Below are 24,666 nucleotides of genomic sequence, written 5' to 3' on the forward strand. Positions count from 1 at the left end.
CCTCTATACCAGGCGGTGTCAGAGGAAGGCCCTAAAAAATTGTCAATTGACTGTTCTCTCTGCTACCGCACGGCAAGTGGTACCGGAGTGCCAAGTCTAGGTCCAAGAGACTTCTGAACAGCCTCTACCCCAAGCCATAAAACTCCTGAACATCTATTTAAATGGCTACCCAGACTAAATGGCATTGCCCCCCACCCCTTTTACGCAGCGGATACTGTTACTGTAATTTAATTATGCCAATGTGTTTTCATTAATTGAAAACCCTTAATCTATTTTATGAGAATTTGTAAGATTCTTGTTTACATAAAATAGACGGAGACCAGCCATTTCAATAATAGGTAACAGAATTTATTCCCGGAGCGTGCTGCCACTTTACCAGGAGCAACAGTTTATATACAATAACATGACATAATTTCATTGCTTAACAGAAACCCCTCCTCTCGACCTGGACAAAGTGAGGTTAATAGTTCATTCTTACTTACTAACACACTCACAGGTCACACAACATAACCAAATTAACTTTTGACCCCCCAACATTATCGATCACCACTTAGCTGACAGTTCTAATTTACAGAGAACCTAGGAATGCACTCACTTCCTTATCTAAAAACCCCAGAGCTCAGTTTCGTCAGGTTAACTACCTTATGGTTGAACTATCTGCTTACTTAATCCACAACCCATTAGTTTCTGCCTGGTTGGAATGGTGTTCATTAACTTTAATTATTCCTTGTCCGTGTCACACAATCCCTTCTTATGAACTCATATTGTTAATCAGATATAATAAAATAGAGTATAAGTTTACTTCGTTACAGTTCCATTTTAAAATGATTTGTTCAGTAATTTAATCATCAGATACTCTGTCTTTATCTATGCATAGTCACTTTAATAACTCTACCTCGACTAACCGGTGCCCCCGCACATTGACTCTGGACCGTTACCCCCTGTATATAGTCTCGCTATTGTTATTTTACTGCTGCTCTTTAACTACTTTTATTTCTTATTCATATTTTTTAAAACTCATTGTTGGTTAGGGGCTTGTAAATAAACACTTCAATGTTAGGTTGTATTCGGCGCATGGGGCTAATACAATTTGATTTGATGTCAACATTGTGAACAGAGTACCCCGTGGTGGTGGGGTTATGTTATGGGCTGGCATAAGCTACGGACAACGAACACAATTGCGTTTTATCGATGGCAATTTGTATGCACAGAGATACCGGGATGAGATTCTGAGGCCCGTTATCGTGCCATTTATCAGCCATCCTTTCGTTTCAGCATGATATTGCACAGCCGCATGTTGTACGGATCTGTACAGAATTCCTAGAAGCTGAAACTGTCCCAGTTCTTCCATGGCCTGCATACTCACCCACACATCACCCATTAAGCATGTTTGAGATTCTCTGGATCGAGGTGTACAACCAAGTGTTCCAGTTCCCGCCAATATTCAGCAACTTCGCACAGCCATAGAAGAAGACTGGGACAACATTCCAGAGGCCACAATCAGCAGCCTGATCAACTCTATGCGAAATCCATATATTAGGGCGTAATTTATTTAAATTGACTGATTTCCTGATATGAACTGTAACTAAATCTTTGTATGTTGTGTTTATATTTTTGTTCAGCATACATAGCCTAGTGGGCATAATCGCAACATGATCTGGTAATGAAATAACATACATTTTGTTTTCCATGTTAGTCCTGCAGTTTTAAACATTACAAGGGGCTTGAAGTAGCCTACTTCAACTTGAATTTCGAGTACTGGAATAGCCAAGCTTGAAAATCCTCAATTTGGTGCTTGAAAAGTCCTTGTAATTATTGTAGCCAATTTTCAAATTCTCCTGCTCCCTTATAATTATCCGTAATTTAATTTATGATCAGATTTTGTGAGAGATGTGGCCACTTTTGTTAGTTAAGATATCTCAGTTTGGATGTCGACCCACCACCTCAAGCTCAACATCGACAAGACAGAGATGCTCTTCATCCCGGCGATGGCCTGCCCGCTCAAAAACCTCTTCATCAAGTTTGACAACTCCACAGTGTCGCCCTCCCAGAGTGCAAAGAATCTTGGCGTGACCCTGGACAACACACTGTCGTTCTCTGCAACATCAAAGTAATGAGGTTCATGATCTACAACATCCGTAGAGTACGACTCTACCTCACACAGGAAGTGGCGCACGTCCTCATCCAGGCACTTGTCACCTCCCGTCTAGACTACTGCAACTCCCTTTTGGCTGGGCTCCCTGCTTGTGCCATCAAACCACTGCAACTTATCCAGAACTCTGCAGCCCGCCTGGTGTCCAACCTTCCCAAGTTCTCCCATGTCACCACGCTCCTCCGCACACTCCACTGACTTCCAGTCGAAGCTCGCATCCACCATGGTGATTACCTACGGAACAGCAAGAGGAACTGCCCCTCCCTACCTTCAGGCTTTGCTCAATCCCTACACCCCAACCCGAGCACTTCGTTCTGCCAGCTTCTGGTCTCTTGAACCTCCCACTCACTCTTCTTAGTCCTGCCACCCAAATGGTGGAACCAGCTTCCCCCTGAAGCTAGAATAGCAGAGTCCCTGCCCATCTTCCAAATGCACCTGAAACACTACCTCTTCAAAGACTATCTTAAAATATCCCCCTCTGCAAATGCATCCAGCTAGTGTGTAGAGTCACTAGCTTGATGTAGTCAGTGGGTGTTAGAATATGGGATCAAATACTAAACTTTTGACGACTTGAATTTTGTCCAAATACTTACGACATTATCAATTTTTTTAATACTTTTATTTTATTTAACTAGGCAAGTCAGTTAAGAACAAATTCTTATTTACAATGACTGCCGACCGGGGAACAATGTGTTAACTGCCTTGTTCTCGAGCAGAACGACAGATTTTTACGTTGTCACCTCTGGGATTCGATCCAGCAACCTTTCGATTACTGGCCCAACGCTCTAACCACTAGGCTACCTGCCGCCCCAAAATGAGGGGGACTAGATATTTAAAGTACATTTCTAAACGGTAAAAAATAAATGTATGAAATACCATAAAATAAAAAGTGACATTCTAAACTGTCGCTTCATATGAAACATTTGATCTCAAATTCAAAAATGCTGGAGTAAAGAGACGTAAAATGGTAGCTTCACTGTCTAAATGCGTACGAAGGGCAATGCGCATGGAATGACAATACTAAGTGTTGAGTTATTTTGGTAGCAGCTCGTGGGGTGCATGAAGTCAGATGATATGAATCATACCATGGTTGTTTGTCAGCCTTCACCATATTGTACATGTGCAGTCAGTACATTAGTGAGCTCCACACAAGGGATTGCTTTGCCTTTTCTCACTAGTGCAGCTGTGTCGTGTGTTTTAGCATGTAAATGATAATTGTTCCAGTTTGAGGGTAATTAACATGATCACAAACCTCTAATCAACCTATAAGCCTCACCTTATTAGGCAGAGAAGTGCATGATGGGATGTGTGTTTTTATAGGACCACTGCAATGTCCTTGCCTGCGAACAGTCTTTAAATAGGGACATTATTTGAGCCCACTGCCGGTACCGGTGGCACTATGAACAAACAAGTCGTATTGATGACTCCGAATTAGGTCTTAATCCGTTGCCTGAAGCGAGTCGGCTGGTGACCAATCCTGTTTTTGCCATGGGTGCTATCCAATGCTATTATTTCTTGTTCCCAGAGGAGCTGAGATAATGCCATCGGTGAGACCGAAACTCAACACACACTCCTCTCCGTGGGCTTTGCTTCTCATTATTCCTCTGCTGTGCCCTAGTGGAAGGTTGAATTAATGAGTCTTTGATCAAGCTATTGGGAAGTAGTGTGTTGGATGCTCTGAGGTTGGCGGCTTTTGTGGAGGTTCCCTTTGAACTGAACAGTACGGTGTACACACTCGCTCCTCCTGAGCCATCGGGGAGTGTGAGGGCCGAAACCCCAGACGTGTGTGTGCATTATTCAATCATCCACCCCTGTGTACTGTGGAAAGTGCCAAGGCATATGTGTGTGTGTGTGTGTGACATATTCCAGGCGACTATTGGGTGGCTGTGTGTGTGTGTGTGTGTGTGAAATCAAATCTTCCATGGGTAAACTGAGACATCTCCAGTGACGAAGTCTAGGAGAATTGTGCTTCCCTTCCAGTTACTGTCCACTCAAAATTCACACCCCAAAGGAAACTGTCCACTGAGTCACAGTTGCAGACTTGGAGAGTCTTATCTCTTTAGCAAGATTTCTTCAGGCCTTTTTTCAATTTTAAAGGCGTTGTTTATTTTTTGCCCTCTGCCCCCTTTCGTTATTTGTGTTACTGCATTCAATTCATGCCCTCATTCCAAATGTTTCTGAGGGAATGCGGTCACCTTAATCATTCCACAACATCCCCGTTCCAAGGACTTTTTCTATCGTCTTTCTGTTTTGGTGAACACTGTGGTGTTTTGACGCCAACTGAACGTCCCCACTCGGAGTTGAAGGCTGACTCACTGAAAACAGCAGATAATAATTCCCACTAACTGTGACTTCCTTTTTGCTTCTCCCTCAGGTGATGTTGGCGGCGTCCTATTGGTCATTGCTGGCTCCGGCCATAGACATGGCGGAGGATTCGGGGAAGTACGGCTCGTTTGCTTTTGTCCCCGTGGCGGTGGGCTTCGCCCTGGGAGCGGCCTTCGTGTACCTGGCTGACCTCATGATGCCTGCTCTGGTGAGTCCTGCTGCAGCCTCCCGGAGAGGATATTTCTTCACACATACATAGCACTCTGACATGCCATGTCAAACTCAATAGCCTAAAAAATTGGCCTCAATACACTGTTTAAATTGTGCATAAACCACAGGTAATATAGGCCTACCTGTTGGAAATGTGGTATAGGCAGTACAGGATAAGGGATGGAGGGAGAGAGTTATAAGCCACAATTTGCTGGCCTGGTCTTTTCAGACAGTAGTGCCGTGAGAGAGTGGTTTGAAGCCCATTTAAGTGTAATCACTCAGGCAATTACAGGTTTTCTGCTTCACCAAGTCACAACAACCTATTTTTTTACATGGCAGTGGATGCTCCCATTTAGATGGGAAATTAGGTTACTTGATTCTGTTAAATACAGTGGTTTCCGTTCTGCACTAGCTCAGTGGGAGTACCACTGATCAATTTATCAAAAATGTAAGTAGGATGCAGTTGGTGGTCAATTGAAGTAAGCTAAACTGAAAGTATGCCATTTGTTAAACTATTCTAACACCCCACATTCTTCCACAGTGATTAGACATAATCACAAATCATTACAGTGGTCCTCACCATCTTCTCCTTTCCCCCTTCCTCCTCATCTTCTTCCTCCCCCTCCTGCTGCTCCTCCTTTTTCTCGACCTCTTCTACCTTCTCCTCCTGCTCCTACTAATCTCCTCTAGTTTACCTAGTGTGGACAGTGGGAGGACAGAGCAGCGTAGAAATGGGGAGGGGGAGATGTGGGGTCTTGGCGGGGGGCCAGGGTGCCCCCATTGGGGGTCGGACCGGGTTGTTTGGACAGCTGCTGGTGTCACTTTTACTGGCTCCTAAGCAAACACTGGGCCTTGAATGAGAGAGGGAAGAGCAGAACACTAGAGAAGGCAGTGCTAGCCTAGCAGCAGCATCGCCCGAGTCTGTCAACCCCTTGATGAACCCCTTCAACCTGGTGATAAGCGCTGCCCTGTTCCTGGAACTCTCTGCATCTATCTCTCTCGCTTTCTCTCCCCTATCAAAGCTACAGTTTCCCTAGTCCCGGTCTTTTGCGTGCCGGCAGCGTCTCTAGGATAAGGGGAAACAAACGTCAGGAGGTTGGGTGACGGTGGAGCAAGCTGTTGCAGGATTAAGTGTCATAGGACCAGGCACAGTATCTCAGTATCTGAAGGCAAGCTCTTTGTCACGGAGATGCTACTGACTTAACTGGACCTGGTCAAACAATAGCTAGGCCTGCATCTTATTCTCAGGCTATTTTGTGCATTGCACATCTGCACACCTCTCCTCTCTAAAAGAACATCCTTCTAGACTTGATTAAGCTATCCAGCCAGGTAGCTGGGTTGACTGGAGTTTCTATGATGTTAGCTTCTTATCACACCTGTGTAATAAGCACACTAATTACCCCATGTCTAGTGGTATCCATGGCAATCACAGCTGTGCACAAGTTACAAATCGGGTCACAGGATTTTGCCCCTCACAATGGGAGTGTTGCATCATGGGAGATAACATTAGTTCCCATCCACAGCAAGGGCTGAGTGTAACAATGCCAACATGTTCAGCCCCTCAAACAGATTACATCTTCCATGTTTGCCGTCTCTCGGGTGCCTGTCTCTTCTGAAAATGAATGGTCAGAATGTTTAGGCCAAATCATTGTTGCCCGTATTTACGATAGTACCCTGTTGATCACCGTCAGTGTTGACTTTCAGAATATTTATACCCCAGCGTTTGATGAATACCCATGACTACACCTAGAGACCACTGAAAGCTTCTCCTTTATCTTGCAACACATTCTCTGGTCATTTATTTGAAAGGAAAATTGAGATCTTAACCAACTGTTTTTTTATGACATTTTTTACACTCATAGCAGTCAATACAAACTGTAATCCATGAGCATACAACCTATTTAATGGATAAGAGCAACACATAAAAAAATTAAGAGTAAAAAATAATGTACATCGATCATGTCCTGTAGTCTTAAAGTGACTCGTTAGTCAATGAGCAGAAATGTGGGATTGTTGACTTCATGTACTGTTCAGTTCTACACTTTGTTATGGTCAGTTTGTTTTGGCGGCGATGTTCTTGCCTGTCGCTTTGGTTCGAGTCAGGGGGGTAGCCAGTCACTGAAGCTGACAGCGAAGTCGATGCAGAGTTGTGTCTGTTCTTTCATGAAGCCAGGGTAGGGTCTGACGTGCCTGAATATAACTGGATTATTCTCCTAGGATGGTGCGGCATGCTCTCTCTTGAATATGCTCCAGGTCATCAGACTGGGCCTGGGTCAGTGGGCTGTGCCATGCTGGAGCGGGATTCTCCAGGGTGGGGCGTATGTTGCCTGTGTAAATGCTCATCCGGTCTTCCTGTGACAAATCAAACCTTTTTAAGGCAGCGAAGGAGAAAAGTTTTATGTTGCTCTTGGTTACCATAGTAACAACCTGCTCACCCCATTGTAAGTCCTCCTGTACAATTACCCCTAAAATATTCACACTATCACACACTTTGAGATTCTGGCCCTCGATCCGGAGAGGCAGGATTCAGTAACATTCTGCTTACATGAACCCACGTGTCAAAGTTGTTCAGGGCCTGCTGAGGTGTGCTGATGTTTCCTGTTGTACACGTGTGGACCAGATTTGGATCAGCAACATATTGCCACCTATTGTCAGCATCCCGGGCTACACTGTCTATGACCCCAAGGAAGATGAGAGGGATGTACCTTGAGCCACACTGCCCGCCAGTCTGAGAGACTGTCTTGGTAGCGTACCTGTTGTTGGCTGCTTGGAGGGCAGGTCTGACACCGTTGGATTAGGCATTCAATGGTTACGGTGGTGGTCGATTTGTTTTTCAAAATAAATAAATTGTCAAATGCCTTTGGAAAAGTCAGTGGTGATGAGGGTGGTTATGGGTGATGGGATGTCTGATTGCTTGTATAAACAGTCCAGGAGGGTAACGAGTGTGTGGGAACTTGATCTTTCTGGTCGGCTTCCAAACTGTCTTCTTTCATCCAGGTGGCAGCGACGTTCTCAGCAATTTTGGTGGTTGTGGTGTCCGAGATATTGGCCGTAGCTAGTTGACCAACGGAGGGTGGGTCTTGGGGATGTGCAGGACTGTGGCTTCTTTCCACTGGGAGGGGAATTCACCTAGCTGGAGTGAAGAATTGAGGATGTCACAGACGCTGCATGCAAATTCTTGTAGGATCCGCTGTGGCACGCCGTCGGGGCTGGGGGCTTTGTTGATTTTTACCACACGCGGCTTATCATACACCTCCCTGGGTTTGAGTTCCGGGAGAGGCTGCGGGATAGGTAGGAAGGCTGATAGGGTTGTTGTGTCCACGGGGGTTAGTGATTGGCTGACCTGAGTCATCCGGTTGTTTTAATTTGATTTGCTATTCCAACTTTGTTGTTTTGAACATAGTCAGGAATATTGATTTTTAGAGAGGGTCCTTTTTTCATTCCAGCCACCTGTTTGTCTGTGCCACTGTTTTGGGTTTTCTTTTTTTAGATGAGCAGTCTGGTTAGAATAAAATGTCTTTCACGACGGATGGCTTTTCGCTTGGTAAATTGTCCTGGGTTCTTGTGGGTGGTGGTCTGGATGTGAATTAAGTTTTGGTGGAGTGCATTGTTTAAAGTTCATGGGGCGCTCAGAGGAGAGTTTATTTCCAACAATAGTTTGAATATCCCGGGAGTTACGACCTGCTCGCTTCCCTCTTAGGCGTCTTCTGGCATCCTCTGGCAACGACAAAGTAATGGGTGTCCGCATCTGTTGAAAACTTCCTAAGAATATCAGTGAGTAGCTCTGGGATATTGAAGCAGGTTGATTAAGTTGGTTTAATTGTCCAGGTTAGCATTTTCGGGATAGGATTTCAGGATATTTACAATCGAGACTTGATAAGCTACATTAAGTTTGAAGTAAAATGTGTACACACAAAAACAATTAAATATTAAATTGGCAGGAGTAAATAACCCAAGGTTGGCAACCACGGAACCTAAAGATGAATAAGTAACATCTGAATGAAAAACGCATAACTTGCTTTGTTAGCCTAGTTGTCATATTAAAAATGAAATGTATACATCACTCTTCTGGGCCCTAGTATAATGTCATACAGTGCAGGTGTAGCCATTAGGTCTATAACAAACAGCCTTATGTTCTGAAATACCAAGACTCTCAGCTCTGCAGGACTCCTGGTGAGGAGGCAGAGCTACGGGTGGGCCCGGGTTCCAGCCACAACCTCCGAGAGGGACACAGCGTGTTACCGTGGTTACAGAACCCACAGTAAGAATTAGCCGTTTTCAGAAGACAATCCTAACAAGAGAGAATGTGATTTGTGAGAGGAGTAGGTTGACTATAGTGCTAATTATTGTGATGGGGATACCCTGAGATGAGGTGTTGCTTGGATAGCCTGTAACATAATCGGGATATTTCAACAGGTTTGTTTGTGGAGGCTAGATAGGCTTTATTAATTTCATGAAATGGTAAAACTGACCTCATTACTAAACTGTGACCTGAATTAATCAGCCTGTTTTAACACAGCAGGCAGTGCTTGCTTCCCTGTCCACCCCTAAAGGACGTAATGAGCTCTCCCATCTGACTCCATCAAAGGGCCGGGTCACTTGGAACGACAGCAGGGGTGATGGCAGGTCTGCTTGCCTATCTGTCTCAGCAGCCTTTTCATACTGTGGCCAATAGGCATGGTGATTAATTATGTTTGTGCAGCCATGGATGAGAATTGCAGACACTTTGGGGGAACAGGGAGAGGGAGAATTAACAGCAGACTCATACATTTCCTCAGTGAAAACAATGCACTGAGCAAATATCAAATTAGCACACCCTATTTGACAAACCAAACAACAGCAAAGTCTTCTTGTGCTTTGTTGATTTAATAAAAGCTTTTGAATCAATTTGGCATGCTATATAAATTGATGGTAAGTGGTGTTGGGGGAAAAAAGCTTACAACATGATAAAATCAATGCACACAAGCAACAAGTGTGCGGATAAAATTGTCAAACACATTTCTTTCCACAGGGTTGTGGGTTGAGACAGGGATGCAGCTTAAGTCCCACCCTCTTCAAGATACACCACCGTTCAAATGTTTAGGGTCACTTGGAAATGTCCTCGTTTTTAAAAGAGAAGCATATTTTTTGTCCATTAAAACAACCTAAAATTGATCAGAAATCATTGTAGACATTGTTAATGTTGTAAATGACTATTGTATCTGGAAAGGCAGATTTTTTAATGAATATCTACATGTGTACAGAGGCCCATTATCAGCAATCATCACTCCTGTGTTCCAATGGCACGTTGTGTCAGCTAATCCAAGTTTATAATTTTAAAAGGCTAATTGATCATTAGAAAACCCTTTTGAAATTATGTTAGCACAGCTAAAAAATTTTGATCTGATTTAAAGATCAATAAAACTGGCCTTTAGACTAGTTGAGTATCTGGAGCATCAGCATTTGTGGGTTCGATTGCTGGTTGAGGACTTGTGAGGCGTCTTTCTCAAACTAGACACTAATGTACTTGTCCTCTTGCTCAGTTGTTCACTGGGGCCTCCCACTCCTTTCTATTCTGGTTAGAGACAGTTTGCTCTGTTCTGTAAAGGGAGATGTACACATTGTATGGCAATTTCTCACATGTAATAGCCTTAATTTCTCAGAACAAGAATAGACTGACAAGTTTAAGAAGAAAGGTCTTTGTTTCTGGCCATTTTGAACCTGCAATTGAACCCACAAATGCTGATGCTCCAGATATTGCTTCTTTAATCAGATCAGCAGTTTTCAGCTGTTCAGCTGTTCTTTCTGGTAAGAAGAGGGGCGGGGTGTATCCTTATGATTAACGAGACATGGTGTGATCATAGCAACATACAGGAACTCAAGTCCTTCTGTTCACCTGACTTAGAATTCCTCACAATCAAATGTCGACTGCATTATCTACCAAGAGAATTCTCTTCGATTATAATCACAGCCGCATATATTCCCCCCAAGCAGACACATCGACGGCCCTGAACAAACTTTATTTGACTCTATGTAAACTGGAAACTACACATCCTGAGGCTGCGTTCATTGTAGCTGGGGATTTTAACAAGGATAATCTGAAAACAAGACTCCCTAAATTCTATCAGCATATCGATTGTGCTACCAGGGCTGGTAAAACCCTGGATCATTGTTATTCTAACTTCTCACGACGCATATTACGCCACCATTGTTACCGTTCCCAAGAAAGCTAACTCAGCTAAACGACTACTTCCCCGTATCACTCAAAGCACTTCGTTATGACGGAATTGAGAGACTAGTCAAGGACCATATCACCTCCACCCTACCTGACACCCTAGACCCACTCCAATTTGCTTACCGCCCCAATAGGTCCACAGACGACGCAATCGCAACCACACTGCCCTAACCCATCTGGACAAGAGGGATACCTATGTGAGAATGCTGTTCATCGACTACAGCTCAGCATTTAACACCATCATACCCTCCAAACTCGTCATCAAGCTCGAGACCCTGGGAACTGGGTACTGGACTTCCTGACGGGCCGCCCCCAGGTGGTGAGGGTAGGTAACAACATCTCCACCCCACTGATCCTCAACACTGGGGCCCCACAAGGGTGCATTCTGAGCCCTCTCCTGTATTCCCTGTTCACCCACGACTGCGTGGCCATGCACGCCTCCGACTCAATCATCAAGTTTGCGGACGACACAACAGTGGTAGGCTTGATTACCAACAACGACGAGACTGCCTACAGGGAGGAGGTGAGGGCCCTCGGAGTGTGGTGTCAGGAAAATAACCTCACTCTCAATGTCAACAAAACAAAGGAGATGATCGTGGACTTCAGGAAACAGCAGAGGGAGCACCCCCCTATCCACATCGACGGAACAGTAGTGGAGAGGGTAGTAAGTTTTAAGTTCCTCGGCGTACACATCACGGACAAAATGAATTGGTCCACCCACACAGACAGCGTGGTGAAGAAGGCTCAGCAGCTCCTCTTCAACCTCAGGAGGCTGAAGAAATTCGGCTTGTCACCAAAAGCACTCACTAACTTTTACAGATGCACAATCGAGAGCATCCTGTCGGGCTGTATCACCGCCTAGTATGGAAACTGCTCCGCCCACAACCGTAAGGCTCTCCAGAGGGTAGTGAGGTCTGCACAACGCATCACCCGGGGCAAACTACCTGCCCTCCAGGTCACCTACACCATCCGATGTCACAGGAAGGCCATAAAGATCAAGGACAACAACCACCCGAGCCACTGCCTGTTTACCCAGCTATCATCCAGAAGGCTGACTCAACTCCAGCCACTTTAATATTGGAAAAATGTATCACTAGACACTTTAAACAATGCCACTTAATATAATGTTTACATACCCTACATTACTCATCTCATATGTGTATATATTGTACTCGATACCATCTACTGCATCTTGCCTATGCCGTTATGTACAGTGCCTTGCGAAAGTATTCGGCCCCCTTGAACTTTACGACCTTTTGCCACATTTCTGGCTTCAAACATAAAGATATAAAACTGTATTTTTTTGTGAAGAATCAACAATAAGTGGGACACAATCATGAAGTGGAACGACATTTATTGGATATTTCAAACTTTTTTAACAAATCAAAAACTGAAATTGGGTGTGCAAAATTATTCAGCCCCCTTAAGTTAATACTTTGTAGCGCCACCTTTTGCTGCGATTACAGCTGTAAGTTGCTTGGGGTATGTCTCTATCAGTTTTGCACATCGAGAGACTGAATTTTTTTCCCATTCCTCCTTGCAAAACAGCTCGAGCTCAGTGAGGTTGGATGGAGAACATTTGTGAACAGCAGTTTTCAGTTCTTTCCACAGATTCTCGATTGGATTCAGGTCTGGACTTTGACTTGGCCATTCTAACACCTGGATATGTTTATTTTTGAACCATTCCATTGTAGATTTTGCTTTATGTTTTGGATCATTGTCTTGTTGGAAGACAAATATCCGTCCCAGTCTCAGGTCTTTTGCAGACTCCATGTTTTCTTCCAGAATGGTCCTGTATTTGGCTCCATCCATCTTCCCATCAATTTTAACCATCTTCCCTGTCCCTGCTGAAGAAAAGCAGGCCCAAACCATGATGCTGCCACCACTATATTTGACAGTGGGGATGGTGTGTTGCCAAAAAGTTCAATTTTGGTTTCATCTGACCAGAGCACCTTCTTCCACATGTTTGGTGTGTCTCCCAGGTGGCTTGTGGTAAACTTTAAACAACACTTTTTATGGATATCTTTAAGAAATGGCTTTCTTCTTGCCACTCTTCCATAAAAGCCAGATTTGTGCAATATAAGACTGATTGTTGTCCTATGGACAGAGTCTCCCACCTCAGGTGTAGATCTCTGCAGTTCATCCAGAGTGATCATGGGCCTCTTGGCTGCATCTCTGATCAGTCTTCTCCTTGTATGAGCTGAAAGTTTAGAGGGACGGCCAGGTCTTGGTAGATTTGCAGTGGTCTGATACTCCTTCCATTTCAATATTATCGCTTGCACAGTGCTCCTTGGGATGTTTAAAGCTTGGGAAATCTTTTTGTATCCAAATCCGGCTTTAAACTTCTTCACAACAGTATCTCGGACCTGCCTGGTGTGTTCCTTGTTCTTCATGATGCTCTCTGCGCTTTTAACGGACCTCTGAGACTATCACAGTGCAGGTGCATTTATACGGAGACTTGATTACACACAGGTGGATTGTATTTATCATCATTAGTCATTTAGGTCAACATTGGAACATTCAGAGATCCTCACTGAACGTCTGGAGAGAGTTTGCTGCACTGAAAGTAAAGGGGCTGAATAATTTTGCACGCCCAATTTTTCAGTTTTTGATTTGTTAAAAAAGTTTGAAATATCCAATAAATGTCGTTCCACTTCATGATTGTGTCCCACTTGTTGTTGATTCTTCACAATAAAAAACAGTTTTATATCTTTATGTTTGAAGCCTGAAATGTGGCAAAAGGTCGCAAAGTTCAAGGGGGCCGAATTATTTCGCAAGGCACTGTACATATTCTTCATCCCTTTACACTTGTGTGTATAAGGTAGTTGTTGTGAAATTGTTAGGTTAGATTACTCGTTGTCAGAACTCGATGCACAAGCATTCCGCTACACTCGCATTAACATCTGCTAACCATGTGTATGTGACAAATAAAATTTGATTTGATTTGAAAAGATCCAGTTGCCAGGACCACACATACAAATTCCCTCTAGACACTGTTGCCCTAGAGCACACAAAAACTATACAGACCTCAACCTAATCAGCGCCCCAGTTAACTTCCACAAAGTTGTGAACGATCTGAGAGACATGGCAAGATGGGCCTTCTATGCCATCAAAAGGAACACAAAATTTTACATACTTATCCTCCATGTACAATGTAAAACAACAACTAATGCATGCAGAGCAGAATTAGGCTGGTGTCCGCAATTGATCAAAATCCAGAAAAGAACCCCAGGACAGCAACACAATTAGACCCAACTAAATCATGAGAAAATAAAAAGATAATTGCTTGACACATTGAAAATAAATTTCAGAAAAACTGAGCAAACTATGATGCTATATGGCCCTAAACAGAGCGTACACAGCGGCAGAATACCTGACCACTGTGACTGACCCAAAATTAAGGAAATCTTTGACTTTGTACAGATTCAGTGACCATAGCCTTACTATTGAGAAAGGCAGCCTTAGGCAGACCTGGCTCAAGAGAAGACCGGCTATGTGCACACTGCCCACAAAATGTGGAAACTGAGATTCACTTCCTGATGACCATATGAGACGCACACGATTACACACCCACAAATAATTCAAGGAAAGTGCAGCTTTTTTGAGGTCATTGATAAAGTAGTCTACAGGACTACTGCCAAGAGATAAGCTATAGGTGTACCTAATGGTGGAGTCCCCTCGAAGCCTAACATTGAAGCCTACCTTGCAACAGAGCTGCAGGAGTTGTGACCCGTTTTTGTTGTTTGTGTTGTCATAGTTGTGCCAAGGGGGGCATATGGGGGAGGGAATGCTGTCACCTCCATGTATAGTAGGTGTGTTTGTCCCCATCTGTGCTGAGGGTGTCAGGTTCTTGTCCAGTTCTGGAATTTAGTTTGCCACAGACAAGTACATGTCCTTGGGTCTGGACATGATTGATTTCCCCTTCCAGGATGGAGAAGCCGTCTACATTAAAGTATGGGATTCTAGTGGGGGGATATTTAGTGTTGAAGTCAGAAGTTTACATACACCTTATACTAATACATTTAAACTCAGTTTTTCACAATTCCTGACATATAATCCTAGTAAAAAATCCCTGTCTTAGGTCAGTCAGATCACCTCTTTTTATTTTAAAAATGTGAAATGTCAGAATAATAGTAGAGTGATTTATTTCTGCTTTTATTTCTTTCATCACATTCCCAGTGGGTCAGAAGTTTACATACACTCAGTTAGTATTTGGTAGCATTGCCTTTAAATTGTTTAACTTGGGTCAAACGTTTCGGGTAGCCTTCCACAAGCTTCCCACAATAAGTTGTGTGAATTTTGGCCCATTCCTCCTGACAGAGCTGGTGTAACTGAGTCAGGTTTGTAGGCCTGTTTTGTCCTTAAGCAATTTTGCCACAACTTTGGAAGTATGCTTGGGGTCATTGTCCTTTTGGAAGACCCATTTGCAACCAAGCTTTAACTTTCTGACTGATGTCTTGAGAGGTTGCTTCAATATATCCACATCATTTTCTTACCTCATGCTGCCATCTATTTTGTGAAGTACACCAGTCCCTCCTGCAGCAAAGCACCCCCACAACATGATGCTGCCACCCCCGTGCATCACGGTTGGGAGGGTGTTCTTCGGCTTGCAAGCCTCCCCCTTTTCCTCAAAACATAACAATGATCATTATGGTCAAACAGTTCTATTTTTGTTTCATCAGACCAGAGGACATTTTTCCAAAAAGTATGATCTTTGTCCCCATGTGCAGTTGCAAATTGTAGTCTGGCTTTTTTATAGCGGTTTTGGAGCAGTGGCTTCTTCCTTGCTTAGCGACCTTTCAGGTTATGTCAATATAGGACTCGTTTTGCTGTGGATATAGATATTTTTATACCTGTTTCCTCCAGCATCTTCACAAGGTCCTTTTGCTGTTGTTCTGGGATTGATTTTCACTTTTCGCACCAAAGTAAGTTCATCTCTAGGAGACAGAACGCGTCTCCTTCTTGAGTGGTATGACAGCTGCATGGTCCCATGTTGTTTATATTTGCATGCTATTATTTGTACAGATGAACGTGGTACCTTCAGGCATTTGAAAATTGCTCCCAATGGTGAACCAGACTTGTGGCTGATTTTATTTAGATTTTCCCATGATGTCAAGGAAAGAGACACTAGTTTGAAGGTAGGCCTTGAAATACATCCACAGGTACACCTCCAATTGACTCAAATGATGTCTGAAGCTTCTAAAGCCATGACATCATTTTCTGGAATTTTCCAAGCTGTTTAAAGGCACAGTCAACTTAGTGTATGTAAACTTCTGACCCACTGGAATTGTGATACAGTGAATTATAAGTGAAATAATCTGTCTGTAAACAATTGTTGGAAAAATGACTTGTGTCATGTACGAAGTAGATGTCCTAACCGACTTGCCAAAACTATAGTTTGTTAACAATACATTTGTGGAGTGGTTGAAAAACGAGTTTTAATGTCTCCAACCTAAGTGTATGTAAATTTCCGACTTCAGCTGTAGGTGGAACACAGGAGGAAATTTATCTTGGTTTAAATAATTTCCTTTTGAATTTCTAGCCAAATGTAAAATGTTCCTGTTTTGAGTGAGTTAGTTATGAGTTATACCAAAATGGCATACCCCTGAGTCTCTTCTCTGTTTCACACCTGGTAGTTTGATGGATGGGGCTACCAGGTCTCTGTAACCTGGAGGGTCTCCTTTATACCAAGTTTCTTGTAGGATGACAAACCCAATTTTGAAATTCCATCACAGTAGTGAAGAACAAACACCATTGTAAATACAACCCATTTTTATGTTGATTTATTTTCCCTCTTATTTGCACAGTGACATTTGAAATATCTTTATTCTTTTGGAACGTGCTTTGGCAGAACGAGAGAGAGAAAATGTTTTTCTGTTTTGAAGATGAGGTCCATGTAATAACTGACGTTGTTGATTCTAATCTTAATGTGTCGAGTCTGTTAGTTATGATAATGGATTGAATGGGTGTGTTTAGTGATATTGCACACTCAACAGTCTACCTTAGACGTTCGCTAAGAGCCGTGGTTGTTAACCTTTTTCTCTCTAGGCTCTTTTGTAAAGCCTTTATTACCAGTGAGAATCGTTAATGAAAGCTTTAATTTTCTCATATCTCACTCCACTCATAGCCCAAGTTACACACACCACTCATTACTGCTGTGAGACACAGACACACACACACACACTTAGATGTGGATATGGGGTGTCCTTTAAAAAGTCTTAATTTAATTTATCTGATTTTTAAAGGCCTTAAGTCTTAAAATGTCTCAAATTCAATTTTCAGGTCTTAAAAAATGTGATTGCGATGACGACAGGGGTTTCATTACATTGTGCTGCTGCGTAATTGTTACAAAAAAAGAAAACATCAAATAATACTCGAGGCTCAACAACCAAATTATTGGACGTGCAGAATATAGATAAATCACGCAAAAATCACCATGTCAAACAATTAGGCCGATCAGAATTGGATCCGACGCAATGTTTTGCATACTGTCCTCCCAATCTCTGTAGAGCCCATCAGAGTATAATTATTGTAGGCCTGCATTGACAGGCGTGAGTGGTCTTTCAAGCGAGATGTGGTGTTTGAGATCAAAGCGAGCCTAGCCGGGTTTGCACATTTGTTGAATTATTGCTTTTTAGTTACTTGCCCATTTATAGCACTTTTTTGGTCAGCAATGAAAATCATGGAGAAGTCATGGTGTGTGCATCACTTGTGTGTGGGCCGTTGCCAGAGGAGAGTGAGAGGAGAGACATTTGTGCAGCAGGTAAAATGTGACCGATCGCCTTGATTCGGTCTTATGTAGCAATATTTGAAATGGTGTTTTTTACATTTGATAAAAGCAGAGACCCAGAGCTACAAAATGCATTTGAGGAACAATGGGAAAGTAATTCTGCTTTGAAAGTTGATGAACTTGTAACCTCACTTTTGAGAAAATGGCCTTTAAATGTTTTGGTACCTACACAAGAGGCATTCTGTGTCTACACCTATTCAGCATCGTTCACACCCTTTTAAGCTTTAGCCCCCACCCAAACTTAGACCATTTTACTTGCCCTAGCAGAGCTGGTTAGGCTGTTCATGTTATCCAGAGCTTTGGTGACTATAACTGTGCTGTTGGTAACAATTTAATTATGCTTTTTCTGCGGACTTTTACTGACACCGGCCATTTTCAGCGAGTGAGCGTTCGTAAATTCATCAATTATTCTGTGCTCTTGCACACTCAGACGAGAGTGCTCTCAAATCGGAGTTGATGGCCAGACTGAATTTACAAACGCATCTGAAATGGTTCCTTGCACACTGGAGTTTTAGCTAGCTAGTTAGGTAAACAATGAACCATAATCCCAACTCATGATGTTACAACCCTGCATGAATCTGTAAGTGTCTAACCAACCAGGTTCAATGTTAGCTAGCTAACATTAGGCTGTAATTTAGCAATACAAATGGCTCTGAGTTAACAATTTCGCTAGTTAACTATTTAGCTATTAGCATGCGTTAATGTTTTTGTCATGTCTGATGTCCTAAAATAACTTTACACCTGCACTTGTGTATGACCAGGGGCGGACTAGGACAATAATTAGTCGCTGGCATTTTATCCACACCAGCCCACATTAATAGCTTGCTTTTTATAAATAATGTTTTGTTTCATTTAACAACCGAAAATTATTTTATAGAGGTGATGTCCAATGTCAGCCAGTGGTAACTCAGGCCATGTAAAAGTTAACATTTTTCCACCATGCCACCCAACAAAGAAGTATTCCAGCCCATCTGGCATTTGCCAAATGGCCAATCCGCCCCAGTTTTTAACCACAAATAGCCAACAAATAGTTGATACACGGGCAAAGTGTGCAGTTGCATACTCCAATTGTAAAACAGTGTCGGATTATCCTCTATTCAATACTGGCCATGTAATTTTGACAAAGTTTTTAGAATAGCCTAATTGACAAGAAGCTCCTATACTGTACACTGAATATTTTAACCTTACAAATAGATAAACATCTTAGTTAGCTAAGGGTAGCCTAGTGGTTAGAGCGTTGGACTAGTAACCGAAAGGTTGCAAGTTCAAATCCCCAAGCTGACAAGGTACAAATCTGTCATTCTGCCCCTGAACAGGCAGTTAACCCGCTGTTCCTAGGCCGTCATTGAAAATAAGAATTTGTTCTGAACTGACTTGCCTAGTTAAATAAAAAATAAATCTCACCCACCTTAGGCATTTGATCCCTGATTTATTGAATGAGGTAATTATTTTATAAAGACAAAGTATTTGGTTGACGTGGCAGTGCTGATTGAAAAGCCTGCACACCCTGTGGCCTACCTCTCCAGATGGCGAGTTGACCACTTGTTTTTATACAGTAACAGCGTTGTATGTTTTACTTGATTTTTTTTCAGTGGTATTGAGTATGATTATAGTTGGTATTGGTATCTAAGCAAAAATTCTGAACGCTTAGTTTGTGATCTAGCCAATGATTAGCCCATTGGAGTAGAATAAACAAATGCAGATGGGCAACCCATACAGTTTTCTGTAGCCTAGCCACTATGCTACTATGTCCGTTAGGCTCCAGGAGAATGCTCATTGCTAAAATAGCACACCTGCCTGATAATATGAGCCATGTAGGCTATAGTCTTTGAAAGAGCCATTGTTAAAAATATACATTTTGCCAACATGGGATCATTTCCGGAGGGTAAAATTTGCAGGTGTGTGGTGCGCGCAGGCCTCAAAATTGATATTAAATGGCATTCCAAGTGGCATTAAAAAGGTCTTAAATGAAACTTCATGGAAGCTGCGATACCCTGGGATATGTGCTGCAGATAACTCTGGGATATCTGCTGCAGTGAATGGCAGCAAACAAGCAATTTCTTGTCTCCCGTTTTTATTCTATCTTTCTCCTTCTAACCAAGTTTCTTGACTTGGCGCTGTAACGCCTCGATCACACCGACAGCGTCTTTACATTTCAGCATTGGTGTAAAAATACTTGAATGTAATACTTCAGTATTTTTTTTGTTATCTGTACTTTATTATTAATATGGCCTTCTTTTACTTCACTACATTCCAAAAGAAAACAATGTACTTTTTACTCCATACATTTTCCCTGACACCCAAAGGTACTCATTACATTTTGACAGGAAAATGGACCAATTCACACACTTATCAAGAGAGCATCCCTGGTCATCCCTACTCCCTCTGATCTGGCAGACTCAATAAACACACTTTGTTTGTTTGTAAATTAGTTGGAGTGTGCCCTTGGCTATCTGTCAATAAAAGAAAAACAAGAAAATTGAGCTGTCTGGTTTGCTTAATATAAGGAATGTGAAATTATTTATACTTTTGATACTTAATTACATTTTTGCAATTCCAATTACTTTTGATACTTAAGTATATTTAAAACCAAAGACTTAGACTTTTACTCTAGTATTTTACTGGGTGACTTTCACTTTTTCTTGAGTAATTTTCTATGAAGTTATCTTTTACTCAAGTATGACAGTTGAGTACTTTTTCCACCACTGCATTTCAGGACACCAGAAGTACATTCCTTTGTTTTTTGCATTGCGTTGCAGAGGTAGTTGAAGTGCATTCTGTGTGTTGCGTACAGTGTATTTATCCAACGTGTGCGTTAAACTGCATGCGTAGACGGCTTGACAGAAATGGTAGAAGGTGAATGTTGAACTTTCGTTGCACACACATCCAGTTGATGCCGAGTACCATTTTGCGCAATAGCACTGTCGGTGTGATCAAGGTGTAACCCATGGTGCTCTGTGTTGTCTTCTCTCTCCCATATTACCAGCGCTTTAGATCAATGACTTGTTAGGGGCTCCACATATCCTCCTCTCCCCGTACCATTAATATATTATCTGAATGGAGTCGCTGTGATTGATTATTTTCTTGAATAAGTAATGTTTTCCCATTGGCAGTATTACACCCCAGCTTCCTGGAATGGCTGTAATCTATGTTTTATGAGTGGGCGCTGGACTGAGTCCTCTGTTATCATCTCATAGGGATGGAAAGTGTATGGAGATACCACACTTAATGGCATGGCTTCATGTTTCGGTACAAAGTGATTTGCAATTATGAATGTTGGATCTAGCTAGCTGATTTTCTCTGTCTTGCCAGACAGCACCAAGCTGGGCTGCCGTCTCCATGGGGCCTTGTCGCTAAGCATTATGGGCCCACAGTGGGCTTATTCAGTGTGTGTCTGTGAGTAGCGGCCCCCAGCTCCATCTCCAGGCAGAGGCCAAGTGAGAGGTGTAACTAATTGGCCCCGGGCGTTTAGATGTCTTCAGCACAGGCCCGGTGCGGTGGCTCTTTCCCCCTGCAGTGTGTCAAGTTTTAGGATGTGATCTACTGCATTAATGATGTTCCGTCTGCTGGCATTAGAACCAGCCTTTTCCTGCGCCGCCATCATTAAAAAACGCCATCAGTCCACTTCCACCGCCCAGGTATCGCCGTCAGTGTGTCTCGATACTAACAGGAACCTCCCTTATCCGGATCAGCTTCCCCCTCAAGGACAGAGAAGGCCGCCACCAAGGGCTCTCATTTTGAGAGTAGTAGATGAAGAGAGGGAGACAAACACACACTGAATGAGACCTTGAGGAATAATTATATTCCTGCAGTACGAACAAAAGCTGTTTGCAACGTAAGAATAGTGATCTTCAAGGAGATTGGCTGACCGGTCCGTTTCATCTGCTGGTTTGAGGGGGTAGCTTTAACGTAAGACTCAGGTTAGGAAGAGGAATAAATTGGTCTCACTTAGGAGCGCAGGGCTTTTGATTTATTGAAATGAGCGAAGATTGTGTCTCTCGCGTTTTTTTTGTCGTTGTGTGTGTGTGTGTGTGGTGAATGAATTCTTGTATGTGTGTGTACGTGCTTACAGTCCATGCTACATCTCAGTGGTGTGAGTCTTTTTTTACGAAGGGAAAGCTTCCGTCGTGCATCATGCAGCAGGTCTTTGGCGGTCGGCAGCATTGCTGACGGCTTTGTTTATTAATGCGCTGTATACAGAACTCATTGTGCACACTGAATATCACACCTCGGACCAGTGATCTGCAACATGCCAGTCTGTGTTTTTCCTTCCTCTGTTGCTCTGAATAGTCATCCACCTTTTTTTAAATGTCAGCTCACAAACTCAGTGGCTCCCCAGTTCTCTGCATAATGTGGTGAGAGATGATGATAAGGATCACCTTTTTATTCATTTCTCCATTGAGACAGGCTATTCATGGGTTGCCCGTTTTATTCACAATATTGTTTTGAAGACGTGCTGCTGACTGAACATTCTAAATGTGTTGGCACCGATTATGATTTTCACAAAAGTGCATTATAGTGACTTGTAAATACGATGTAATTTAAAAACAAAGCCAAATAATCAGTAGGAAACTTTTTTATGATAATTTTAATGTTGACAGATTGCAATGATTTTCCTATTTCCCTGCCGTGTCATGAAAGGTGTGATACAGTTTCCCCCAAAATCTTTGTTTATCTAGCAGTGGATACGATCACATGCAACTTCAAATGCATCTTGTGCAAGTTAAAGGGTCGCTTCTGGATTTTGGCAATGAAGCCCTTTATCTACTTCACCAGTCAGATGCACCTGTGGCCACCATTTTTATGTCTCTGTGTGCAGCCAAAATCCCGACGTATCCCTTTCACAAACGTAATAGTATTTTTAACTAGTAGAAAGAGGAGGAAGGGAAGCGCTACCAAGGTACACAATAGTACATTTTAGTAGACAGAAGGTGTTCTTTGGTAAAAGGGGTAAATCGGTCATCAAAAAGAAAGGAGGACCAAGGCACTCTTCATATAATTAATTTAAATGCCTTTATTAGTATGGCATGTTCAATAGAACGTTTAAAAACAAAAAAAACGACATTTTGGCAGCATAGCCTTCGTCAGCGAGTACAAAAAAAGTTTCAGGTCGGATGCTCAAGAAATGGTGCATAGCTGCCAAACCTTGTTCATGTTCAATGGTGGTGTATAGAGACTCCACATCCATGGGGACTGAAAAGGAAGCTGCACCTATATTGTTCAATTCCTTCATTTTATTCAACACATCTGTGGTGTCTTGAAGATGGGCTGGGAGTGACGTCAGAAAAGGCTTAATAAAGTCATCAATGTACTTATATATTGCTTTCTTATTCTTGACACTTCTCCCAGTCATATACTTCTAGCTTGGAGTTGTTTTTTTATGTTAACTTCGCTACAGTATTTCACCTTTTAATGTGTATAGTATTGCTTACCAGGTGTGTCCAATCAATTGTGTAACCACTCCCTCTTCCAATTAGGGCTAATTGGAAAAGCTGTTCAAAAGAGGACATTGTATTTCCTTTTTTTTGTACTCGCTGACGAAGGCCATGCTGCCGAAACGCGTCGGTTTAAAAAAAACGTTGTTTCTATTGAATATGCCATACTAATAAAGGCATTTTAATGAATTATATGAAGAGTGCCTTGGTCCTCCTTTTTAATAGTATTTTTATTGGAGTTTCACAGTTCTCTTCCACATTAAGAGATACAGTAACAAGGATTAACAAAAACATGAGCAGACACGAAACCTTAGTTTAAATAAAGGCATGAGGTCCAATACATGGATTGTAAAATGTAATCCTGAGAAGTAAACAACCACCATTTTAAGAAAATCCTTTCAGCATAAAAGCTGATAAATCGGGTTCCCACACTTTGTGGAACTGATCTGTTTTTAGAATGTAATGTATAAGTCAACTATTCCAATGGATCCCTTTCAAATATTATCGCATGCCAATCTTTAATAGAAGGCACCTTGTCATTAACCCACTGTGAGAGAATTGTTTTCCTCGAGGTTGCAGGCAGTACAGTTGCCATATCAGGCGGTGATACAGCTTGACAGGATGCTCTCAATGGTGCATCTGTAGAAGTTTGTGAGGGTATTAGGAGCCAAGCCGAAATTCTTCAGCCTCCTGAGGTTGAAGTGGCGCTGTTGCGCCTTCTTCACCACACTGTCTGTGTGGGTGGACCATTTCAGATTGTCAGTGATGTGTTCGCAGAGGAACTTGAAGATGTTCATCTTCTCCACTGCAGTCCCGTCGATGTGGATCGGGTCGTGCTCCCTCTGCTGTTTCCTGAAGTCCATGATCGGCCCGTCAGGAAGTCCAGGACACACTTGCACAGGACTGGGTTCAGATCCAGGGCCCCAAGCTTAGTGATGAGCTATAGTCAATGAACGGCGTTCTTCCATGGGTATTCCTCTTGTCCAGATGGGGTAGGGCAGTGTGCAGTGTGATTGCGTCGTCTGTGGATCGATTGGGGCGGTAATCAAATTGACGTCGTCTAGGGTGTCAGGTAAGGCAGAGGTGATAAGATTCTTAACCAGCCTCTCAAAGCACTTCATGATGACAGAAGTGAGTGCTACAGGGCGATAGTAATTTATAGTTGTGTAACGGACAGTAGTTGAAATGATAGTAATTTATTATTTTGTGTGTACTGTTCACATTAAAGGGGCATGTTGAATCCCAACGAATCAATCCTGGATGCTCGCGTCGCAAAAAGCAAAGAAGAAATAAGAGCAGTGACAGCCATGGCTAGTGGGAGGAGCTGAAGAACTGGAAAAGCCTCCCGCTTCATTTAAGTCTCATTTATGGGAGAATTTTGGCTTCCCTGTCAAATAAGGGTGGTGGACAACACCATTACGGTGTGTAGACATTGTGCGACAAGAAAGCCGAATGATCATGGAAATACATTGAGCATGGCCACACATTTTATGTCAGCGATGGGAGCCAACTCAGCCAAGAGACAACTTTGAAAAGTTCC

General features: G+C 42.6%; 1 protein-coding gene across 2 annotated transcripts in view; it reads left to right on the forward strand.

The window, feature by feature from the left end:
• The window catches only part of LOC135505079 (zinc transporter ZIP11-like), a 143,989-nt gene that overhangs the window by 19,911 nt on the left and 99,412 nt on the right, over window positions 1-24,666 (forward strand). For both annotated transcript variants that reach the window (XM_064924151.1, XM_064924152.1), the window contains exon 4: window positions 4,527-4,685. In XM_064924151.1, coding sequence (XP_064780223.1) covers window positions 4,527-4,685 — 159 coding nt within the window. The remainder of the gene's footprint in view (window positions 1-4,526; window positions 4,686-24,666) is intronic.

Source organism: Oncorhynchus masou, chromosome 18, assembly GCF_036934945.1.
Source record: "Oncorhynchus masou masou isolate Uvic2021 chromosome 18, UVic_Omas_1.1, whole genome shotgun sequence".
Taxonomy (NCBI): Eukaryota; Metazoa; Chordata; class Actinopteri; order Salmoniformes; family Salmonidae; genus Oncorhynchus; species Oncorhynchus masou.